The 25247-nt window shown below is 41.1% G+C and overlaps 1 protein-coding gene across 1 annotated transcript in view; it reads right to left on the reverse strand.

Moving 5' to 3' along the window:
* tnpo3 (transportin 3) overlaps positions 1–19850 on the reverse strand; it is a 30319-nt gene extending 10469 nt beyond the window's left edge. Inside the window, exons 1-16 of the mRNA XM_030720038.1 lie at positions 19584–19850; positions 18657–18857; positions 15343–15416; positions 15102–15258; positions 14087–14230; positions 13786–13961; positions 13562–13700; positions 13280–13426; positions 2456–2563; positions 2261–2352; positions 2039–2178; positions 1683–1874; positions 1408–1499; positions 1254–1330; positions 1117–1177; positions 876–1016 (exon numbers count right to left, since the gene is read on the reverse strand). Coding sequence (XP_030575898.1) covers positions 876–1016; positions 1117–1177; positions 1254–1330; positions 1408–1499; positions 1683–1874; positions 2039–2178; positions 2261–2352; positions 2456–2563; positions 13280–13426; positions 13562–13700; positions 13786–13961; positions 14087–14230; positions 15102–15258; positions 15343–15416; positions 18657–18857; positions 19584–19703 — 2061 coding nt within the window. The 5' untranslated portion in view covers positions 19704–19850. The remainder of the gene's footprint in view (positions 1–875; positions 1017–1116; positions 1178–1253; positions 1331–1407; positions 1500–1682; positions 1875–2038; positions 2179–2260; positions 2353–2455; positions 2564–13279; positions 13427–13561; positions 13701–13785; positions 13962–14086; positions 14231–15101; positions 15259–15342; positions 15417–18656; positions 18858–19583) is intronic.
* Between the last annotated feature and the right edge of the window lie 5397 nt (positions 19851–25247).

A 25247-nucleotide genomic window follows, 5' to 3' on the forward strand; every position in this document is an offset into this window, starting at 1 on the left:
AATACAGACCTGCAGTAGAAATGTGTTTAGGATAATGCTTGTGAATACAAAGCATTACAACATTGTGCTCTAGCAGCCCCCAGTTTTTCAACATAAACACTGATAACACAACAACAGCAGTCAGCTGTTCTACGTGCAGTCTGTCTGCACAAGGTGGAGCCGGAGATGGCGAGCTCAGATGGAAAGAATCACCTGTAACCACCCTGATTGTTTCACACAGGGAAAAACGGCAGTACGGAAGTTAAAATATGCAGATGAACTGTTAATAAGGAAAAAGTATTTCTAATCTGATTACTCGAGTAATCGATAGAATAATCAATAGAATACTCGATTACTAAAATAATCGATAGCTGCAGCCCTAATGTTGATCAATTATTAAATCATTTACTAACAGGTTCTTGGAAGAGAGACCCTGTGTGTCTGATCTTTTTCCTCCACCTTGTGTCCTGTCAGGTTACAGCTGAATTATAAGATTTAAAATAAAATGTAAAATAAGGATTCGGCTTCACTGAATCAAATCCAGCTGGCTAAATGGCCCCAGATAGCATCAACTTCATTCAGTCTGTGATGGTCTTTTCTCCCCTCCTGTTTCTAAGATAAATATCTTGGTCAGCACTGACACTTGTTCATATTCCTGCTCCTCTGTATTCAAAGACAGGCTCTGCTCTTCATTTACCCATTGTCATGGAGAATCCAGGTATTGGAGCTCCACTGATGACGGCTTTCTTTCATTAACTCAGGATGAACATATTCATATCTGACTGAACTGACTCTGATTAGCTGTTCGGGAAGCAAAAACTCAGTTTATTTTTAGTTTCTTGAACCCGCAACTGTTGATGATCCAAACATCAGTCCTCTCAGGAAGGAAATCTCACCTGTGTGACAAGCGGCTGTAGCAGGGAGGCGGAGCCTTTCCCAACACAGCGTACAGCGAACCTGAGGCAGCGGCAGCAGCGCTCCACGATCCGGTTATCAGCCTGGTGAGTGTTCAGAGTCTCCGACAGCACGGGCCAGATCTGTAGGTGAGTCACATGACCACAGGTATCTTTCACATCTATTCAAATCATTCTATTCAAATCAGACTTCCAGGTAAGGAGAGGAGTGCAGATGTGTTACCTCCTGGATGACTTTCTGACAGGGGTGAGTCTGTCCATTCTCCACAATCGGGTTTGTGTGTCTGCAGAGAGATGACATGTTTGCTGTCAGCTGTTTCAATAAAATTTCACTGCAGGTAAATGAACAGGTGAACTCACCTGAAGATCACAGCCAACCTGTCCAGCCACACGGTCGGATCAGCTGATTTACCGTTTGTGGATTGCTCAGCCAGAAGCTGAAAAAACAAAACACATAAAAGGGTAAACAACACAACAAACACAAAAGTAAACAAACAAACAAACATCCTCTGACCTTCTTCAGAGCCATGACCTGAACAGCACACAGGTCACTCAGACACTCTGCGATCTTCTCCAGAGGAAGTCGAGCCAGAACCAGAGCTGTACCTGTACAGGTAACAGGTACACTGTGTTTACACAGAAACATACTGCACTGTCATCCTCTTCCTTTCACATCATTCAGAAGAATAAACCTTTGCCACAGCACCAGTCCTGTCTGTTTCAACTTTCTACCAATCACAGGTACCTGATGATGTCATAGCAGGCATGTGATGAGGTCAGTGCAGGTACCTTTGAGGAGGCCAACAGCAGCCTCTGTGGACAGTGCGAAGGAGTCGAGTGAGCGAGCAATGTCCAGCAGCCCATGGAAGTGTTGGGCCATGTGGTCTCTGCACACGGAGCAGATGTTGTGGATCGCCTTCGCTGCTGCAGATGCCAGCGGTTTCTCTCGCAGACCTTTCATCAGGTAGTTCAACACAGGGTCTGACAGGAAGTACACAAACCAGATTAACGAACATGTTCAGACACAAATGCTGAGCTGTGAAACGTGAGGAAGAAAAAATTAAAACATGGCTGACTGCAGTCTGTAATGACACTGCTCCAACCACCATCAGCATGTGGCTATCGCTCAGATCATTCTTTCGTACCAAGAAATCTGGGGTTCCTGTCCACAACCTCACTCATCTCTCCAACCAGCTCGATGCTTGTGTATCTCACTGCCATATGGACACTTTCAGGAAGCAACACAATTTGCTGCAGCACCTCCGTCAGGGTTGGGTTGTTCTCTCTGAAATCCAACATGAAGAGCAAACATTTAACTGCTGAATGTCTTTGAGGAAACTTCCTGTGAGGGTGATGTAGATACTCACGGGTCGACACTCTTTGCAATAGAAGCCATGATGAAGAGGACAGCTTCTGTCACCTCCCATGGAGGGTTCCCGTCCTTCAGCGTAGAATACAGCTGAGGACAGAAAGGACCTTCAGATAGGAAGTGATGTTTATAAAACAAATAAAGGTGAAAGATGCCGAACGTCAGCCTGAAACCAGCTGAGGATTAAAGTTACCTGAGCGAAACACTCCATGGAGCCAACTAAGAAGATCACATCTTTAACGAGGTCGGACACCCTCATCCGGAACTCGCCAAAGTCGTCTGTGTCCTCTGGGATTCCCTCCTGTGTATAGAAAAAAATTCATACTGAAGATTGTGTGACCTGGATACCTGAAGCACCTCAGACACGGATAGGTGATGCTACCTGGCGGGTGGGGCCAGAGCAAGAAATCTGACAGATGCTCATGTTTTAGGCTATGTTCACACTGCAGCCTGAAGTGACCCAAATCCGATTTTTTCGCCCTCATGCGACCTGTATCCGATCTTTTCATGCCAGTCTGAACAACACAGATCGGATTTTTTCAAATGCGACCCAGGCCACTTGGATATGTGGTCTTAAATCCAATACGTATCCGATCTCTTCAAATGCGACCTGAGTGTGTACAGCCAGGTCGCATTCATCCGACCTGCACGTCATTGATATTCGACAAACGTCACTATTCTGTGTCCCATTACGCAGACACGGGAAGGAAAACATGTGTGACTTCCGTAAACATTGAGCGTGCTCGCTACATGTGACGTTATTGCGTCCTCTACTACGCATGCGGGACACTTTCAGGTTCGTCTGCTGTTCACACACAGCTCACATCGAAGTCGCATATATTTGGAAATGTGAACGACCACGCAAAAAAAAAAAAAATCGGATTTCACAAAAAAATCGGAATTGGGTCACTTCAGGCTGCAGTGTGAACGTAGCCTTAGTCTTTAGTTTGTTTTTGATCCTGATTTCCAGATTCAAACCTCAGCGATTATTGATCACTTACAGTAAACATAATTGCTTTTATCCTTGGGAAGCACCTGTGCAGTAGAGGTGTAATGGTTCAGAGCGGTTAACAGAGGTTAACTGTGGTACAGAAGCCATGGTTTGGTGAACCAAACTAAACGAATCACATGGTTATCACATGGTTATCACATGGTTATGTGAAAATCAGTAGGCATGGCCAGCAGACATCTTTCTACTGTTTGTTCAAAAACAGTTTTTGTACAAACTATATTTTGAAATAATATCAACACTTATCAATAAATCAGGATTAAAAATAGGTGTGTTAATTAAATATTTTGAGTTTTTATTTTTATTTTGCTTTTTATTTTGAGCCCTATGACAGCTGGGATAGGCTCCAGCCCCCCCGCGACCCTGAACAGGATGAGCAGAAGCGAATGGATGGATGGAGATGGATGGAGACTCCCAAGTCCCATCAAACGCTCTGGCCAGTGTTTATCAGTGAATGCAGGTAATCACCGTTTATCTCATGAAGCGTCTACATCTATTTACTCTGGAGGAGGCTGTAAAACTTTGTGAAGAGTCTAAAACAAGTCGATGATTCAGAGAAACTCATTTCTGTCTGATGAGAGCAATACTGAGGTGAGTTGTTGAGGATTTCCAGGACTTCTCTTTTGGTAAACACTGCTGTTTTAGTAAGCACCACTGATTTGGCTGCTATTAGCCGCTGTTAGCCCGGGCTGCTGAAACATTCTTTGAGGTGGATCCAATATTGTCGACAACTCAGACACTTGGCAAATAAACTCTCATATGATGTGAGAATGTAATCAAACTGCTTATCAGGGAAAGTGATTTTTATGGCATGTGTTTATGTGTTATCTTCCCTGGTAGGAATATTAATATGTTGTGTATATTTTGGCAGTTCGTGGTTTAATTTTGCTCTGTTAAAATCCCCAAGTATAATAAAAAGAGAGTCCGGGTGTTTCTGTTCCATTCAAGGAAATTTGAAACTGCTGGCTAAGGCTAATTGTAGATTTGGTAAGATCGTAATTCACACCAGCAATAACGACACCCGGTTACGCCAATTGGAGGTCACTAAAATTAATATTCAATTGGTGTGTAACTTTTCGAAAACAATGTCGGACTCTGTAGTTTTCTCCCTTACTCATGCTACTTTCCCACCGCCAAGGAGCTGGTGCTTGTGCCAGTGCTGGTTTCAATGAACCGGCAAAGCACTGCTCCTTTACATAAGAGCGTGGACGGGTCATCGTCTGGACACGGAAGCCGAAGCGCACAAACGTGGGAGAACACGCTCTCCTTTCTTGTGCTGCAAATACATTTTATGGTCCAAACCAAACTACTGCAGCATCTGTGTGCAGCACAGAGGGAAACACAGACAGCGATTAGAGCAAGATGACAAGTACGCACTTTGTGTCCTTTTATCTGTGATATGAACTGATACAAAGCAGCAAGTTCAGCCTTATAGCCCGACCTAATTCACAGCCGTGAAAATCTCTTCGCTTTTCTCATGTCATACACATGTAATATGGTAGAAAACTTGATGTTGAGACGGCAGAGGCACGCCTTTCTGTCACTTTCATCACGTGTTCGTGGTTTGAGACCAGCTAGTTTGCGGGGCCGGAGTTGAACCCGTTTTTCGGCCGAGCACCAAGTGCTTCCGCGGTGGAAAACCCACCTAACGGTTCAAATAAAGGCACCAGCTCCGGAACCCTGTTGGTGGGAAAGAGGCTTCAGAGTTTCTGTCTGATTTCTCAGACCTTTTATCTGATTTAGTGCTCAGTTCAGATAAAATCATTATAGTGGGTGATTTTAACATCCATGTAGATGCTGAGAATGACAGCCTCAACACTGCATTTAATCTATTGTTAGATTCAATTGGCTTCTCTCAAAATGTAAAGGAGCCCACCCACCACTTTAATCATACTCTGGATCTTGTCCTGACATATGGCATAGAAACTGAAGACTTAACAGTATTCCCTGAAAGCCCCCTCCTGTCTGATCATTTCTTAGTAACATTTACATTTACTTTAATGGATTACACAGCAGTGGGGAATAAGTTTTATTACAGTAGAAGTCTTTGTGAAAGTGCTGTAACTAAGTTTAAGGATCTAATTCCTTCATTGTTATGCTCTTCAGTGCCAACACAGTGCAGAGCAGCTACCTAAACTCTGCTCCCAGTGAGGTCGATTATCTCGTCAATAGTTTTACATCCTCACTGCGTATAACTTTGGATACTGTGGCTCCTCTGAAAAGGAAAGCTTCAAATCAGAAGTGCCTGACTCCGTGGTATAATTCACAAACGCACAGCTTAAAGCAGATAACCCGAAAGCTGGAGAGGGAATGGCGTCTCACTAAATTAGAAGATGCTCATTTAGCCTGGAAAAAGAGTTTGTTGCTCTATAAAAAAGCCCTCCGTAAAGCTAGGACATCTTACTATTCATCATTAATTGAAGAAAATAAGAACAACCCCAGGTTTGTTTTCAGCACTGTAGCCAGGCTGACAAAGAGTCAGAGCTCTGTAGAGCCGAGTATTCCTTTCACTTTAACTAGTAGTGACTTCATGGATTTCTTTCTTTGTTTCTTTTGTTCATGTCATAACATGATACAGCAGTTTGTCCTTTTCTTTTTCCTCTCCTTCCCCTTAAGAGAAAAAAAAAGTCAAACAAATCAAGTATGCATTTTTTTTTTCATGAACAAAAAAGGAACAAGAAGAGAACATCTTGTAATACTTGTCCCTTTTCAAACATACTGAAAGAAAAAACAACTGCTTTATGAATAATCAATCCCAGTCCTACCCTACCAATCACAAAATATAAAATGTACAGAAAATAAAACATATCCTGCCTTACATATTTTTAAACGTATTTAGCATTATTTGTTGTATAGTATTCAATATTTTTTTCTTATACATTTTCTTAAATTTCCAAACACTGGAACAACACTTAAATTTAAAATCCAAGGTGTTCCACAGCTTAACTCCATATACAGACACAAACGTGTTTTGGTGTGGTGCGTGCAAATGCAGTTTTTAAAATAAAATTGCTTTCTATGGCCATCTTCCTCAGATACAAACATAAATAAATTTTGTACAGCTATAGGTAGCATTTTCTGTTAAACTTTCCACATAAAAATCAAAATCTTTAAGTCAACTAAATCTTTAAATTTTAACAGTCCAGACTTGACAAACAAACTATTAGTGTTCTCTGTATCGTTTCTTGTTAATAATCCTTAAAGCTTTTTTTGCAACAAAAACAAAGGTTTTATGTTACTGGGATATGTATTACCCCAGACCTCTGTGCAGTATCCAAAATATGGAAGTATTAGGAAATTGTACAACATATGTAAAGAAGAATAATCTAAAACATCCTTAACTTTATACAAGACCCCAATACTTTTACAAACCTTACTCTTAATGTAATTTATGTGAGCTTTCCAGTTTAATCTGTTGTCTAAAATAAAACCTAAAAATTGTATTTTATTTACTTTTTCAATATCAGTACCTTCAATAGCTATTCTTAAATTTTTATTCTTTTTACGATTACCAAAAATCATATATTTTGTTTTTTCCCAATTTAAACATAATTTATTTTCATGAAACCACTTCTTAATTTTTACCATTTCTGAACTTATACTTACGGCAATGTCTGACAACTTATTTCCAGAACAAAAACTGTTTGTATCATCTGCAAACAACAAAAACTGTACTATTTGGGATACTTCACAGAGGTCATTAATAAACAAAATGAAAAGTAATGGGCCTAAAATGGATCCTTGTGGAACGCCACATATTACACATACATTTTTTAACTCAGATTTCTGACCATTAATTTGAACAAACCTCTGTCGGCTGTTAAGATAACTTTTAAGCCATTGGTGAGCTGGATCCCTGATTCCATAGTTGTATAATTTAGACAATAACAGACTGTGATTTATGGTATTGAATGCTTTCCTCAAGTCGATGAAGACACCCACTGTGTATTGCTTGCTCTCAGTTGCAGATGTAATCTTTTCTATTCATTCAATTAATGCTAAAGCTGTTGATCTTTTTGCTCTAAAGCCATATTGCTTTTCACTAATTAATTTATATTTTTCTAAAAATATATTTAATTTTTTGAGCAAACTACTTTTCAAGAATTTTAGAAAACTGAGAAAGCAATGACATTGGTCTATAGGTGTAAAATTGATGTATATCTCCGTGTTGTAAAGTGGTACAACTTTAGCGATTTTCATCTTCTCAGGAAAGACACCCGACTGTATGGACAAATTACAAATAAAGGTCAGTGGTTTAATAATACAATCAATAGTCCTTTTTACAATGGTCATATCGAGTCCGTCACTGTCAGTAGATGTTTTATTTTCACTTTTCCTAACGATAGACAAAATTTCATTTTCCTGAACCTCCCCCAGAAACATGGACTGCATTATTCTGCTTTCCATATTGCAAATAATTTCTTGGTTCTGAATAGATGTATCCATAGATTTGGCAATATTTTCCCCAATATTAATAAAAAAAGAATTAAATTCATTAACCATTATGGTGTTGTTTATGACAGTTTCATTGTCTACAAAATAATCAGGTAACTTTGTGTGTTGTGAGTTTGGTTTTATTATATTATTTAATATTTTCCATGTCGCTTTCGTATTTCCTTTGTTATCTTTCACTTTTTTATTGTAATAATCCTTTTTAGCTTCTCTTAAAATTGCTGTTAACTTATTTTTGTATGTTTTATATTTGGTCTCACAGTTGGATGTCTTATTTTTTATAAACTCTTTATATGATCTATTTTTCTTATTAGTCCTGATGTCATCCAAGGTTTATCACTTTTAGAGGGTTTCTTTAATAACTTCAATGGGCAACATTTATTATAACTGGATATATAACAGTTTTAAAAAGTTTCATACGCTACATTCACATCAGCCACATAAACACCTGACCAGTCCGGTTGTAAAAGCTTACTCCTAAAATCATTTATTGTTTTATCAGTTCTCACTCTAAAATATGAGGGCTGATGGGAACTCTTTTATATCTCAGATTGCATGTCATATATGGTAAAAACAGGCAAGTGATCACTTCTATCATTTACCAATAATCCACTTTGAACAATTTTATTAACCTGATTTGTAACGATATTATCAATTAATGCGGCACAAGAGCTAGTGATTCTGCTGGGCTGTATGATTAGAGGAAAAAGAGATCATGCATATAGTACATCTAAAAAAATCAGATGTAAATTTACATTTAGATTGAGAAAGTCAATATTGAATCACCTCCTATTAAAATTATTTTGCGATTACTCAGTGTATCAAGTATATTTTCAAATTTTTCCTGAAAGATATCTATTTTGGATCCTTGCGCTTGGTTTACACAAGCAGCAATCACATTCCTGTTTTTTTTCCCATATCTATTTCATCGGCTACACATTCCATAATTCCCTCAACTGCAACAGATATTTGCTCAACAAGTTTGCATTTCAGATGACTATCAACGTACAGCGCCACACCTCCTCCTCTTTTTTCTGGTCTATTTATGTAATATAACTTATAACCTTCTATTTCAAAGTCTACATCCTTTTCATTACTAAGCCATGTTTCAGAAAGTGCTATTATTTTGAACTGATTAGTGAATGTACTAATATAATCTTTCATTTTGTTGAAATTTGCATAAAGACTTCTAATGTTGAAATAAACAAATGACAGCCTATCCCTTAAATTAACCTTTAAATTAAATTCATAGTCTGTGTAATATTTACAGGTGTCACAAATATGGTTCAACCAATGGATATCAGGGTCCAGGTCTTTATCAAAATCAAACATACCATATTCTCTAATGTCAGATCTATTCAGTATTATACGTTTCTTTTTTTCTTTTTTAATTAAATAAATTTAAGCTACAACTAAACACAGAATGAGATACCAAACAAAAAAATGTTTAAAAGGCAGGTTAGAAACAAAAGCTTGGTGATTGGACTTTCCCTTCTCTCTCTCACCCCGCTCCACCCACCCCTCCCCCTCTCCTCCCACCCCCGATTCATAAAATATGTTTGCGCTCATAATAGTACCACTCTCCCATAAATTTGATCATATTGACAAACTGAAAATCCATAAGTTCATAAGAGCAAGAAACAAGTCAAAATAAAGTTGCCTCTCTTAGCAGCCCTACCAGGTTACTGCGCTGGAGGCACTTTAGTCTTCCACAGTTGAGATGAAGAGCTCAGCCTTACTTGCATCTTGAAATAGATGGTTGTCATTCCCTTTGGTTAACTCTATTGTCACGGGGTACAGGAGAAAAGCCTGAAATCCCTTTATACGAGCTTTGTGCATCACCTTATAACAGGATTTCCAACGCTTTGAAGTGTCCTCACTGTAGTCTGCGGCAAACTGCAGTTGGATATTAGCTACTTCAGGGGGATTTTTCCTGAATTCTTTAAGAATACGATCCCTGTTGGGTAGACGATCTGATGATCAGCAGACGTGGTCTCCGCGGATTACTCAGAGTGCCAGGCTTGGGCAAGCGTCCAAGCTGGTGACATCCCGTCAGCACCGGACAGGCCTCGGACAATGTGGGGAACCATCCAGGAAGTTGTTCTCGCAAGTAATCCAGAGCGTTTGCACCTTCAACCCCTTCTTTTAAATTGAATATAAGCAAGTTGTCTCTTCTTGCGCGGTTCTCGATTTCAGTAAGTTTTGCTTGGTATTTGTGCATTGTTTCCACACACTGAGAGACAGCTTGTTCAGCCTCAGTCATACGCTCTTTCAGCTGAGTCGTGTCTGAGCGTACAGTCCGTATTTCTTCCGTGTGCTTAGATAAAGTTGAATGCACGCTTTCAATGCGCTTCTCAAGCCTGTTTCAGCTTTCTAATTGACCTCTTTAAAATATTTGGCCATTAATTCATCAATGGCCCTAGTCAGGGCCGTATTGTTTTCACCGAGCTGTTTGTTTACTTCAGTCATAATGTGTTGTTTGGCTGCTAACGACTGCCTTGTTTCTCGCATTGACAAAAGATAGGATTAAACTGAAATTGTCCTTCTTTACATAACAGTCTTTCACACATACCAAGGTTTATTTGAGCTTTTTTGGGAGAGTGTTATGCCGAGTCTCAGCACACAGCCGCCATCTTGCCCACCGAATTTCTTTACAAATAAAATTTTGGACATTAGGGAAAAAATTATTCATAACCATCTCAAAAATGTATCTTCATGTTCAGCTGCTTTCAGCACTGCTGGTATTTGTTTAGACTCTTTGGCTCCAGTTGATCTTTCAGAGTTAACTTCAATAGTTACTTCCTCCAAACCAGCAACATGTTTATTAGATCCCATTCCTACTAGACTGTTCAAAGAAGTCTTTCCAATTATTGATGCTTCAATCTTAAAAATGATCAATCAGTCTTTATTAGTTGGCTATGTACCACAGGCCTTCAAGGTGGCTGTAATTAAACCTCTACTTAAAAAGCCATCACTGACCCAGCTGTCTTAGCTAATTATAGGCCAATCTCCAACCTTCCTTTTCTCTCAAAGATTCTTGAAAGAGTAGTTGTAAAACAGCTAACTGATCATCTGCAGAGGAACGGTTTCTTTGAAGTGTTTCAGTCAGGTTTCAGAATTCATCACAGTACAGAAACAGCATTAGTGAAGGTTACAAATGATCTTCTTAGAGCCTCTGACAGTGGACTCATCTCTGTTCTTGTCCTGTTGGACCTCAGTGCAGCTTTGATACTGTTGACCATAACATTTTATTACAGAGATTAGAGCTTGCTATAGGTATTAAAGGTACTGCACTGCAGTGGTTTGAATCATATTTATCTAATAGACTCCAATTTGTTCATGTAAATGGGGAGTCTTCTTCACACACTAAGGTTAATTATGGAGTTCCACAGGGTTCTGTGCTAGGACCAATTCTATTTACATTATACATGCTTCCCTTAGGCAGTATTATTAGAATGCATTGCATAAGTTTTCATTGTTATGCAGATGATACTCAGCTTTATCTATCAATGAAGCCAGATGACACACATCAATTAGTTAAACTGCAGGAATGTCTTAAAGACATTAAGGCCTGGATGACCTCTAATTTCCTGCTTCTAAATTCAGATAAAACTGAAGTTCTTGTTCTCGGCCCCACAAATATTAGAAACATGGTGTCTAACCAGATACTTACTCTGGATGGCATTACTTTGGCCTCCAGTAACACTGTGAGAAATCTTGGAGTCATTTTTGACCAGGATATGTCCTTCAATGCACATATTAAACAAATATTTTGCATTTGCACAATATTTCTAAAATTAGAAACATCCTTTCTCAGACTGACGCTGAAAGGCCAATTCATGCATTTATTACTTCTAGACTGGACTATTATAACTTGTTATTGTCAGACTGTCCTAAAAGCTCCCTGAAAAGCCTTCAGCTGATCCAAAATGCTGCAGCTAGAGTACTGACAGGGACTAGAAAGAGAGAGCAGATTTCTCCCATATTGGCTTCTCTTCATTGGCTCCCTGTTAAATCTAGAATAGAATTTAAAACCCTTCTCCTCAAACAACAAGGTCTTGAATAATCACGTCCCATCTTATCTCAAAGACCTCATAGTCCCATATCACCCCAACAGAGCACTTCGCTCTCAGACTGCTGGCTTACTTGTGGTTCCTAGGATACTTAAGAGTAGAATGGGAGGCAGAGCCTTCAGCTTTCAGGCGCCTCTTCTGTGGAACCAGCTTCCAGCTTGGATTCAGGAGACAGACACCCTCTCTATTTTTAAGATTAGGCTTAAATTTTCCTTTTTGATCAAGCTTATAGTTAGGGCTGGATCAGGTGACCCTGAACCATCCCTTAGTTATGCTGCTATAGGCCTAGGCTGCTGGGGGGTGTTCCCATAATGCACTGTTTCTTTTCATTCACCTTATTTACTTTGTTTATACTCTGCTTTGCATTTAATCATTAATTGTTATTAATCTCTGGCTCTCTTCCACAGCATGTCTTTTTTCTCTCCCCTCAGCCCAACCGGTCGCGGCAGATGACTGCCCCTCCCTGAGCCTGGTTCTGCTGGAGGTTTCTTCCTGTTAAAAGGGAGTTTTTCCTTCCCACTGTCGCCAAGTGCTGCTCATAGGGGGTCGTTTTGACTGTTGGGTTTTCTCTGTATTATTGTAGGGTCTATACCCACAATACAAAGCGACATGAGGCGACTGTTTGTTGTGATTTGGCGCTATATAAATAAAATTGAATTGAATTGAATTAATTACAGCCACCTTGAAGGCCTGTGGTACACAGCCAACTAATAAAGACAGATTGATCATTTTTAGGCTTTCAAAAGAATTAAAACTTTGAATCTTTGATTAATTAATAAGCTGGAACAGAAGATTGCTGCTACTCCTCCTCCTCGACCTGTGCTTTGAGCATTCTGACAGTTAGTGTGACTTGGGGGTGTTGATTCATTTAAACTAACATATTTATCCTGGTATAACCAGGTTTCCGTAAGGCAGAATAAATCAATATGTTGATTAGGGCTGCAACGATTCATCGAGTAACTCGAATAATTCAATTATAAAAAATCCTCGACACAAATTTGCTGCTTCGATGCTTTGTTTAAACTCTGCAGCGCTCAGGTATCTCCGTGTAAATGGAGCGTTTCTCCGTAGTTGTCGTCTTTTTCTTCTTGTGGGTTTAATGTCGGTAGAAAAACCAGCCTAGAGCTGTATTACCGCTGCCTACTGGACTGCAGTGTGTATCAGGCGTTTATAAAAACCCTTAGATTCTAAAAAACTCTCAGTCGCTGCGACGGATTCCCTTTGACACTTGGATCATAGCTGACATGTTTTTCCACGCCTCCACCGCTCTCTACCATGTGAAGCTCCTTCTGACGTTCTCCAACTTCTCCATCAACACTCTCAAAGGAAACATCACATCTGAAGTGCTCTTTGTCAGCATGAAGCCATCCTGATGCTCACTGATTATTAATTTAATCTTTGGGGCGCATCTGTGTGGATTATTCTGCAGTGTCAGACATGTTGTTCCTCACAGGTGCTAATATGAGATGATTCTGGTTCTTACGTGATCTGGATCGAGCTGGCAGTGCCGGGCCAAACAGTGCAGCAGCCTCTGGATGTACGGTCTGAAGATGGCGTGCAGAGCAGGGTCATTTATTTTGTACAGATGTTCTCCAAGGCGATACCAGAAATTAAAAGAGATCTCTACCACCTGGACCACAGAGACCACAATCACACAGAGAAAACCAGAACAAAGACCAGAAACATCAACATATCTCCAACCTCTGGATCAGAGCAGGCAAGAGTTTTATATATCATTCTGGGAGCGAAGTAGGTGTGTTCGTACTTCATACTGAGGGTGTCCTGCACAGATCAACAGCAGCTCCAGAGTTCTCAGGTCTCCCATGCCCTGTCCTGGAGTCCTGACCGTGGTCTCCAGGAAGGTCTCACAGAGCTCAGTGAAGATCCTGCAGTAGTTCAGCACTCTGAGGATGAGGATCGAACATGTATGTAACGGACAACATGTAAATGACAAATTCCACAATGAGAACCAGCTTTCTGTGTCCTCACTTGTCCAGATCCTCTCTGGCCACTGCCATGTGATAGGCCGTCTCCAGTGTCAGGACGCCTTGGAAGAGTTGCAGTGCCAACGCCATGTTGGTGTCCACGTTTTCTATGGCGTAGAGTGCTGAGCAGACGCAGTCAGAGGATGCCTCGTGGAGGTTGGTGGAGGTTTCATCCCTCTGCTGTAGAGACAGTTTGAGATGACAATTAAATATTCACACGCCTGAACAATGAAGACAGAGGTTCACTTGACCATCACATTGCTGACATCACCAATGGGCTCTGAAGTGGCCAACCTCACACTCACCAGGACCTGGAAGAGCACCATGAGCAGCTGGTTGCTCGCCATGAAGTTGCTGTCGAGGACACCCAGGTTGAACCAGCTACCCAGACAGCGAAACACCTTGATGAGCATCTTCTCATCATTCCCCGTTTTCTCCACGCAGGTTGTCTGAGTTCAAATAAAACCAGAATCAGAGTTTTCATCCTACCTGAAACCTGATCACAGTGGGTTAAAGTCAACTCATGATTCAAAATCAGTCTGACACCTGTGATTTTCTTGTCTCCAGACTGAACGTTAAGGTTTTCAACAAACTGGTGAAATACCTTAATGTTTCATGTTCTTGCTGTGAGGTCGTGATATGAGAAAACGTGATATTTGGGGGGCAATTTTAAATAAAGATTAGAGCAATACAAACAACATTATCAACATCACTATTTTTAAGATGATGTGGGGGGGGGGGGGGGGGGGGGGGGGGGGGGGGGGGGTGAAATCACTGCAAGATTCTTAGTACAAAAAGATATCAATGAGGTAGGGTTTAGCGTCAGGAGACAAGGCGCTGTCTTTTCACTGGTGATCTAACAGACGGTGAAATTGGCTCAGATTGCTTCAGTCCAGCTGCTGTTCAACTTTTCTGACTCAATCTGGACCTTAGGGGAAAAAAATCATGCTGCTAAATTAACTGTTAATGTTACAGATGACTGGACTGATGATATTTGCTGACAGGTTAATGTTAGCATTTTATTATTAGCTACACCCCTACCTTAATGACAAAATACAGCTAATGTATCATCAGATAACAGTTAAACAGCCAGGTGAACAGCTATGACTCTTGACCAATACTATCAATATTGATCAATATTTAGTGGTGTTCAAACGGAGCGTTACTGACCTGTCTGCCTGACAGGTGACAGTCAGAGTCAGACAGGTGACAGTCAGAGTCAGACAGGTGACAGTCAGAGTCAGACAGGTGACAGTCAGAGTCAGACAGGTGACAGTCAGAGTCAGACAGGTGACAGTCAGAGTCAGACAGGTGTCTCACCAGCAGGGTAACCACAGTGCCAGAGTAGTACGCCAAGTCCTCAATGATCTCTGTCCTCCGATTGGCTCCGATCCTCAGCGAGCGACTGTGAACTTCCTCTGGCAGTACAGTGAGGATCTCTATGAGGAAGGGCATCGAACTGATGTCATTGTTGTACCTGAGAGGGGGGTGGAGCCAGGGGAACAGGTGAATCACTGTCCAGCTTCAGAGAATATGTTCAGCTGATGGTGTGAATTCTTACTTTTCTATGAGCGTATGAACACATCCTTTCCACGATGCCATCTGCAGTGCGAGATCGGCGATCGCCAAGGCCAGCTGAGGAAGATGATGAAGGTCTGAATCACTCAGGTAAAAATTATCACAAATTTCCTCTGTGTTTTTTTTAAACCCTGATGATGAGTGTCTGTCAGTCTGTGCACCTCACTTTTCAGATAACAGGGATGGTGCTGAGATATTGACCTGCTATCAGACTGATTAGAAGTAATGATCAGGCAAAAAGATCTGCTCCCTGCACTGATTCATCCTTACAGTAGGTACTGGCAATCAGAAATCAAAATATAATGTGGAAAATTGCTTTACTGAAATCAAGAGGGCACCAAATACACACACAATTTCAGCTTAGTATCTCAAATAGTCTTTGAGCTATCGCATATCAAAGTAACCCCCTGCCTGCACCTTGGTAAAACTGTTGAAAAAGTGGTTTTTAGGCCCCCGTGCACAAAAAAGTAAATAAGATAGCCATGGTTTTTTCTGTATTTCTGTCAATCATACCCTTTAATGTACATAAATCAAATATCACTTAATGAGAAGGAATATTTATAAAGTTATGGCCTTGAAAAAAATGCCTTCCTGGCCAATTGCCCCAGTGATGCTTTAGATAAAATGACATTTTTGGAAGCTCTGTACACAAAATGTGTGCACGGCTGAAGTTGGAAACCACCATTTACTCAATTAAACATGTAAGCATGTGAAGCAGTTAAGAAACCAAAGCTTTTGAGATATTAACATCTAAATATGCTTTCAGCTTTCAGGACATTTTTCTGCCCTCGCCACATCTTTCAGAGCAGTCATTTTTGGAAGAAGCCTATGAAAATGGCCTGTAAAGGTAATTTCCCATCACTGTTATTTCCATCTTCATCATTCAGGCTTGAGTTATACTTCAGCGGGAAACCTATGCCATAACTACACCATAACTACAAACCTTCCTGCATCCTATGCCGTAACCATCACATAACCTTATGTTGGGTTGATTGTGGCGTGCTCAGCACTGTCGGTTCCACCCGTAAGTTTCTGGCTACTTTTATGGCGCAGATTATTTATCGGTGTGAGAAAAACAATCATAGCGTCTAATCATAGTATCATGTGTCAGCACAGTCCCCAAATTTGATTTGTTTCTATCGGCCGACACCGCCTGTGAAACACCAGGACATGACCACACAGTAAACGTAGGTTACGGCTCCCGCTGAAGCATACATTTAAGCAGGGACTCATATTTTAAAAATGATCACACTCTGTCACCGCTGATTTATTGTTATTGATATGAAACTTTTTAAAAAGCCTTTTTTGTTGCACTTTATTTTGGTACCAGATTTGTATGTTTTGTTTTTTTTTAATCATTTATATCAGATTTTAACGTTAATAACTTTGATTGAAATTTGTGGCTTCTCCTTAAAATTTTATCCAATACAAAGCAGGTATGTATTGAGAGCTGGGGTTCTGGGGATGAATATGAAATCTGAAAACCTTGCCAAAAGTCAATGGTGACAGAGTGTAGAGGAATCTTTGAAGGGGTCCATCCTCTGGTGCGGTGCAATCAGGAGGAAGTGAGTGAACATTGACTTTTCACGTCTTTATTTGATAATCAATACAACTCACATGATTGTATACAATTGGAAGGAAAATTAAACGCTCTTTTTGTTCATTTAAAAATTTATTTTATGGGGCCAGGATTTTTTATGATAATGCTACCTGAGGTTTGCCCAATTTCACCCACTCATTGTTTTTTACCTGGACTTGCCGGTACTTACTTACAGCTGACTTCCTGTGATGAGGAAGCTGGTGTCTAGTTCTGTGTCATATCATACTGTCCACGACAATATTGTTGTTTTCATGATATAAAAATGTCATATCATTGCTATAGCAACTGTCTATGCTCCTGAGCATGTCTGAGGCCACATGCCAGCCTCCAATGGAGATTAGCACCTAAAAAGGGAGTTACTTTAATGATCTCCAGCAAAGCACATTACTCCATGAAACATGCAGAAAAAATGTTCCTGCTGAAAGTGGAAACAACAAATGAGTTTCACCAGAAACACACCACCGAGTCCAACCAGGGCCCTGTACTACGAAGCAGGATTTTGCCTTATCCAGGTAACTTCGGGGTCAACCCTGGGTTTCAATATTACGAAGGTGACTAATTTCTTATATCTCATATGTTCTTAAATACATTTTATATGTGCAGCTTGTTACTAAAATTAGCGAATGAAACACAAACTCTGCATCACATTGCACATTGGGAATGTACGTGTATTAAGGTGGTGATTTAGGAAATGTATAAATGTTGTTCTACTTGATTCTAACCTGGTGGTGACTCAGCACCAGGTTAGAATCAAGTAGAACAAGAACAACAGTGTCACACTGCTGGAAACACAGACACATACAAAGAATACTTGTTAAATCAATCAAATTTCATTTTGATCTGCAATGTCCATGCCTCCTTCATCAGGCTGGGGGACAGGAAGGCCTGGATTTGAAAATCCCTGCTATAGTGTGAAGCAGTTACTTTATACTCAAAATTTCCAGGGAAAACACAACAAGCCTAGTTTTGTGCTTAGAGTTGACTTATGCTGAGTCACAGGAAATAATGCTGACTCACTACTGTTGCACTATAATGCTCTGCTGGCACCAGGACGTGTGTGATCAGTAACAGCGCTCACTGAAGAGGAAGATGGAAACACCCTTCATGTACTGACACTGATGCTTGTGAGCACCCAGCATCATCAGAAATATTGTTTATGCAAAGCTTCTAAAAATATTGTGATATAATTTCACGATGTATCATCCACCCCTACTGATGTCATCAGATCACGTGTGACCTCACTCTGCATGTGACTGGATGTAACTTTACTGGATGTAAAGAGTAAGATGTCTCCACCCTGCCCGAAACGACTGTTTAAACCTGCATAGGTAAACAGCCAATCAGAGTCCTTCTTCAAACTACCTGATCAGTGCACTCAAATGTTCCTCCACCATGTTTCATGTTATTATCCTGTCAGAAATTCACCTGCACTTCCCGTAACCCTACACCATGACCTCAGTCCAATTTGATAACCACAGATCATCAGTTTATGATAATCAATACAGTGAGCCACAGGTGTGTACCTGACACTGATGAAACATCACAGGTGAGCTGTGTGCTGATGTCACAAAAGGTGTCTGTAACCAATTCTCATCAATAAGAGTATCGCTAAGCATCAGAATCAATAAAATCCTAACAACACCGATCACTGATTGTCACCCATCACCTGCTAATACCTGGGGAACAGGTGTAGTTACCTGGGTGACGATGATGGGTGACAGGTCCTTGAGGTTCTGGATGTGTATCAGCAGCGAGTCTCGCAGTGCATTGTGGGTCTCGGGAGGCAGCTCGTAGAAGCTCGTCTGGATCTTCATCTTCATTGTCTGCGCGGCGAAGTAACATGACTCCACATCCTGCTTGAGCTGCAGCAGCTGGTCCGAGACCTCCCAGGCATACATCTGCAAAGGAAGTGATGTCATTACCCCCCAGCAGTCAAGAACATTTGAAGGTAACCAAAACCTCAGGTGGCCAGTCACACAACCAACCAGGTGACACCCTGTGGATTGGTACCTCTGCTGATCGCTCGATCAGTTTGTGATCAGTTAGAATAACTGACCATAACCAGATCAATGAATCAGAGCAGCTTCCTGCTCAACGGACTGTCAACCAGGTCAGCTACACCTTACTAGTCAGCTGACTGCTGCAGGAGGAATCTTTCACCTGTACAACGACAGCGCACGCACTGTGGCTGACCTTTCACCTGAGGTCACCTGAGTGCAGGCATGCTAGCAGCTGAATAAAAACAAACAAACCGGAAGAGCAAACAGGAAGTCTGAACACAGGCGGGGAGCGTTTCATTTATTCACCTGCAGCAAGGTGAGTGAGTGAGTGAGTGAGTAACTAAAACACACACACACACACACACACACACACACACACACAGACACACACAGACACACACAGACACACACAGACACACAGCCAACAGTTAGCATAGCAGCTAGCTCGGCATGTTTTCCTCCATTCATTTCGTTAGCTTAGCTGTTATGCTAACGGAAGCGGCGGCTCCACTGAGACTGCGCACTACACCTCACTCGTAGGTTTTCGCACAGGTAAACCCCTGAAACCCGCTCCCCACGGACCGACCTCCGCGAGCCCCGGCCTCTCTACCCCCGGCCTCTCACCGATCTCTGCAGCTCTCCCAGCCACAGCGAGGCGCGCTCCTTCCCGGCCGGGTCCGGGTCGTGGTACAGGGCCTGGACCGCCTGGTAGACCAGCGCCAGGCTCGGTTTGCCGCCCTCCATAACTTGGGTAAGACGCAGGGACGCGGTGAGGCAGACAACTCGGGTTCCGGGTGCTCGGGTCCAGGTTCAGGGTTCTAAACGTTCGGAGAGCCGACCGCCATCTCGCAGGCTTCCCGCTGCAACGGCGATCGCGGTCCCACAGGAAACGCGAGCAGCAAAATTAGTTCCGCTCCGTCCTCCCGGAAGAGTTCTCTGAGAGGGTCAATCAAAAACACAATGCTAAACAATGCTATATAATACAATACAACAAAAATATTAAAAATAAAAGTTCACAAACATTTACACTTTAACAGTTTTAGAATTACTGTGAAGAAGTGTATTAAAATCTTCCAGTCCACCGAGTGTGAGTGCTGGCCCTAGATGAACTTACTCTCAATTAAAATCCTTACGTGTGTGTGTGTGTGTGTGTGTGTGTGTGTGTGTGTGTGTGTGTGTGTGTGTGTGTGTGTGTGTGTGTGTGTGTGTGTGTGTGTGTGGCTTTGTTTTCATTTAGATTTGTAGTCACCACCATACAAAAGATTTCAGACTGTGTCAGTGCTGAGTGCTTGCTATTGTCAGGTTAAACAAACATTAAACAGAAACATGTTTAGAAGAAGCTTTATTGGCATTGTAAAAGAATACAATGAAACTTGGGTGGTAACTCCCTTCAATCAGCAGCAGTGCAATATGACCAGTTAGAACAGAAATAGAATATCAATAGTTAAAATATAGTTTAAAAAAAAAAGAATGAGATGAGATGAGATGAGATATACTTTCTGCTATGTACAAAGTGTAAACCAGATAAAACCAGATTTTTAAAAAAATGTTGATTCATTTCCAGCTGCTTCCTCATAAACACACTAGAGGCTGCACTTGAAGCAGGATTTCCTCTTATCCAGGTAACTTCAGGGTAACTCTGGGTTTCTGTACTATGAAGATGGCTCACTTCTTACCGGGGTAAATTGCCATGGTATCTTGTGCTACGAACCTCACCTGCTCCAGAGCCAGTGAGATTCCAGAGTAGTGATCAGCAGGTATGAAATCACCTTCTGCTGATCAATCAGATCTCCAGGAAAAAAGCGTCATCATTCCTGCAGGGAGAGCAGGAGTGTTTGAAGTTTTTCAGTATCTAAAGTATCTTTGCATTTCCCTGATGAGCTTCAGTAAGAATCAGATTCTTAGACACAACTTTATTCCTTCATATTTTTTTTTCTTTTGGCAGTAAACCGTTTTAAAGCAGTTTTATTGTTTTTTGTGAGTCTATGTTTGAATTCTGTTTTTAATTTTAATCTTTATTTTGAAATCCAGCAGTGCCAGAAATCACCAGGGGCCTATTCCAGGAAGCATGTTCAATAAACTCTGAGTATGTTGACCCTGATTTAGCGCGTGTGTGAGTAAGAAAAGACAGCCAACATCAATGAAGCGCCGACACCAGGATTCACCATGGCAACGGGTAAATAAAGAGCGGAGCCTCCATTTTAATCCGATGGATGGAGGATCGCATCTGTCAGTGTGGGGAATGACGAGTCACTTTAATCAGGCAGATCCACTCTGACATCATCATAGACAGAATAAAAGTTTGTTATAAAATATAAAAAATTATTTTACAATATCTGCTGTCATCATTTACACAACTTGAATCTCCAACAGATGAAGCTGAATCCTAATTTTACATTTGATTTTTAAAATCTAATTATTGAGCCTGACGGACAAACTGCAGGAGACAGAAAGTGAAGATAAAAATGTGGAGAAACAGCTCAGACTGAGTTTACTGACCGGCTTGTGTGTTAGAGACTGAGACAGCAGCAGACCCCGGGGGCGGAGCTGACCTCAGGTCAGTTTGTTACTCAATAAAAAATGTTTTTGCTGCAGTTTATGAGAGTTCAGTTTATGACCATTTATTTGTTTGAATAATTATGAAATAAAAATGGAGTATATTGATGCAATAGCAACCTCACTTTATTCATTTTTTTAAATGGAGAATTTCATTATTTCTGCCATTACTGGATAAAAATTAGTAATGTTTATGTTACAGACCTCGTGTGACCATACACTTGTAGGTGTCACATTTACAGAAAAACTGTTTGGTTTTTTTTGGTTTTTTGTTTGTTTGTTTTTTAAACCTGTCATGTCTGGCAGTTTTTGCAATCAGAATGTAATCTGAAGGCACTATTGTACCAAACATATTTGCTTTTACAAAAAGGGCTCTAGAAGTTTTTCTATAGGCTATTCTTGTTAATCGTATTTTTATTTTATTTACTCTTGCCAGAACTGACAGGCAGGGAAAGAAAAAGAGATAAAGAAGAAAAAAAAAGGGGGGGGGCAGAAAAAAATAGAAGATAAAAGCTACACATACGTACACATTCACATATATATATATACACACACACACACATACACACACACACTCTTACTGTATGTAATAATGTATGTGTGTTCCTCTGACATGGAACGTACTCTATAATGAGGGCAAGAAGCCGCAACCCCCCCAGGTGCCCAGGAATCGCCCAAAACCCAGCAGAGCCCTCCCCACGCAAAAGAGGCCCGAGCCACCCAGGCCACAGCCGCCAAGGGAGCGGGCCAGAAGCCACGCCAAGACATCCGGCCACGCACCCCAGGACCCCCAGGCACCCACATCCCAGGGGCGGCAGTGACAATCAGTGGGGAGCAGCAGTAGCAGTAGGCAGGGGTAACTCCTGCCCCCCGCAACCGTGTCCCACAAACCATAGATCTAGGCGCAGCTGTCCACACATGCACACGCATGCATACACGCATGTGCGTGCGCACACACACACATCATATACTCATACACACACATACATGCCAGTCACACACCCATACTCATATACACAGACCATACATGGACATTAAGTGTGGGCAAGCGGGCACCAGCACTGAGCCAGCAGTGCCCCAGAGAAGCAGTCAACCAGCCCTGAACTACTAGCCAGTCCCTATCCCCAGCAGGGTGCACGAAATCTAGGTGTGAAAACCTCCTCCCACTCAAAATGGTTGGGGTGATGTGTTAGGTGTATGTGTGTGTATGTAGTGGGAGAAATGTGTATGACTGTGTGAAAGCTACAGTGCTATTAAAATTGATGGGGGGGGGGGGCAGATGTAACATGCGCACTGAACAACAGCGCCTATCCACCCCCCCCCCCCCCCCCCCCCCCCCCCCCCAAGGCCCTCAATGTCTAAGATGTAAATAAAATTGAGGAGCAGGCAGCAGTGAACAAATAAGTGGAGCCACCTTGGCAGCTCCACTCACTAACCACTGTGTGACATACGTGCCCCCCAAGGCCCTATGTGTGCTATGACGTGTTGTGAGCTGTATGGTGTAATTAAAAAAAGGGAGGGGTGGGACATCATGCAGCGCAGCGAGCAGCAGGTGAATGGCCCTGCCTTCCTCCGGCACAGGAAGGGGCCCAGCGGGGAAACAGGCGACCCCGGCACCAGGGCCCCAGACCCCAGACCCCAATTCACGAGGATAGTTTTCTTAGCGATGCATAAGGCAGTAAGAACTAAATGTGACGTATTTGCTTCCATATCTAATTCACTTACATCACCTAAGATGCACAGTTTAGGTGAGGCTGGGATACTGCAATTAAACCATGTGGATAAGTCTTCACATAGTTTCTGCCAGAACTTTTGAACAGGCATGCAAGACCATATAGCATGCATATAATTCTCAGTGTGGTCGCATGAACAGTGAGTGCATATATTTGAATGTCTGAGGCCCATTTGGAACATTCGTTGACCTGTATAGTGTATTCTATGTAGAGTTTTGTATTGTATAAGTTGTAAATTTGGACTTTTAGACATTTTAAAGAGTTTAAACATATATGTGTCCAGAAGTTTTCATCTGGGTTGATGGAAAGATCCCACTCCCATTTTTTAGTTGGGAGGGAAATTGAATCATTCATTTTTAATTAAAAAAAAAAAATCTAATTAATTAGGAGCGTTGTAATTAATTAATCAAAATTAATTGCATTTTAATCACATTTCAATATTTAACATGATAAATATTAATTTAAGATTGGTTGATGAATGAATCAATATACATAAGCTTAAACTTCAAAATTTCGTTTATTTTCCCACCAGTCTACTACACAGCCCAACGAAGGGTGGAAGTGCTCCTGTGATAAGCAAACTCCTGAAATTAAAGTTAATCATCATAACTGCATAGTTTTATTCTACATTAATGTCTCACTTAATATAGTTGGAAATTAATCATTAGCTCAGCTGTATTCCTTGATGTTGTTATGCTTGTTTTAACCGCTTATTTTGAATTAAAGAATTAAAATTAAACCACAAAAAGGAGAAAAAGTTCGTTCTTCTGCTTTTACACAGCTGTGCTTCACACTCACGGTTGCTAGGCGACATGAGCTACGCAGAGGTGAGGGCAGGTGATATGAAGGCTAGCCGCTCACTTCCGGCCTTTGCGGTCTTCGTGGGCGGCCTTCGAAGGATGCGGCCCCTGAAATTGGACATTGTGCGTCGATATAACCTGTATGCCTGGAATTCGTGCACTGAGAAACGTTCCTCGGTGCAAAGTGCGATTAAAATGCGTTAAAAATTTTAATTTGTTATTTTCCCCGTAATTAATTGATCGAAATTAATGCGTTAAAGTCCCACCCCTAATTTTTAACAATAGCTTGCATATTTTCGATAGCAATTTAGGAGTACAGAGATTTAGAAATTCTGTTACCCATACAGGCATCTCCAAGTTCAGATAATTTAAATTAAATCTTCCCTGTATGATGGACCTCAATTGCTGATATTCCAGAAATCTACTGTTGCTGGTTCCATATTTTGATATAAGTTCTTGAAATGGAATAAAGTTTCCATCTTGAATAACATGCTCTAGGTTATTAAAACCCTTTTCATGCCATGACAGAAAATTCATTATTTTCTTTTTCTGGCATATATCTGGATTGTTCCAAATGGGTGTCAGTTTACATGGGACAAGTGCAGACTTAGTTATTTTTAAAATTTCCCACCAGGCTGTCAGAGATGTGTTTATATTAAATCTTTTAAAGCAATTATCTTGCTTGATACAGGAGCTAATGAAAGGTAAATCAGAGATTTTTACTTTTCCACAGAGTGCTTGTTCTAGGTCCAACCATGGGCTGTCTAGTGAACTTGGTTTGATCCATTTTGAAACATATTGCAACCTACTGGCTAAGAAGTAGTGATAAAAATTTGGTAGCTCTAGACCACCACTGCGTTTTGGCTTTTGTAAAGTTTTTAAACTTATTCGTAGTGGTTTGTTTTTCCACAGAAATTTTGTCATGTTTGAGTCTAGTGTCTTAAACCAAGCAACAGAAGGTTTATTAGGGATCAGTGAGAACAAATAGATGATTTTTGGCAAAACCATCATTTTAATGGTGGAAACTCTACCCATGAGTGATCTAGGTAAACTATTCCAACGTGTGAGATCATCCTCTATCATTTTTAATACAGGAATGTGATTTAACCGAACCAAGTCTGAGTGTCTGGCAGAAAAATTTGTACACAAATATTTAATTTTACCTGACTGTAGTGAAGTTGATTATTCTTAATAAAATA

This window comes from Archocentrus centrarchus, chromosome 23 (genome assembly GCF_007364275.1).
Source record: "Archocentrus centrarchus isolate MPI-CPG fArcCen1 chromosome 23, fArcCen1, whole genome shotgun sequence".
Lineage (NCBI taxonomy): Eukaryota > Metazoa > Chordata > Actinopteri > Cichliformes > Cichlidae > Archocentrus > Archocentrus centrarchus.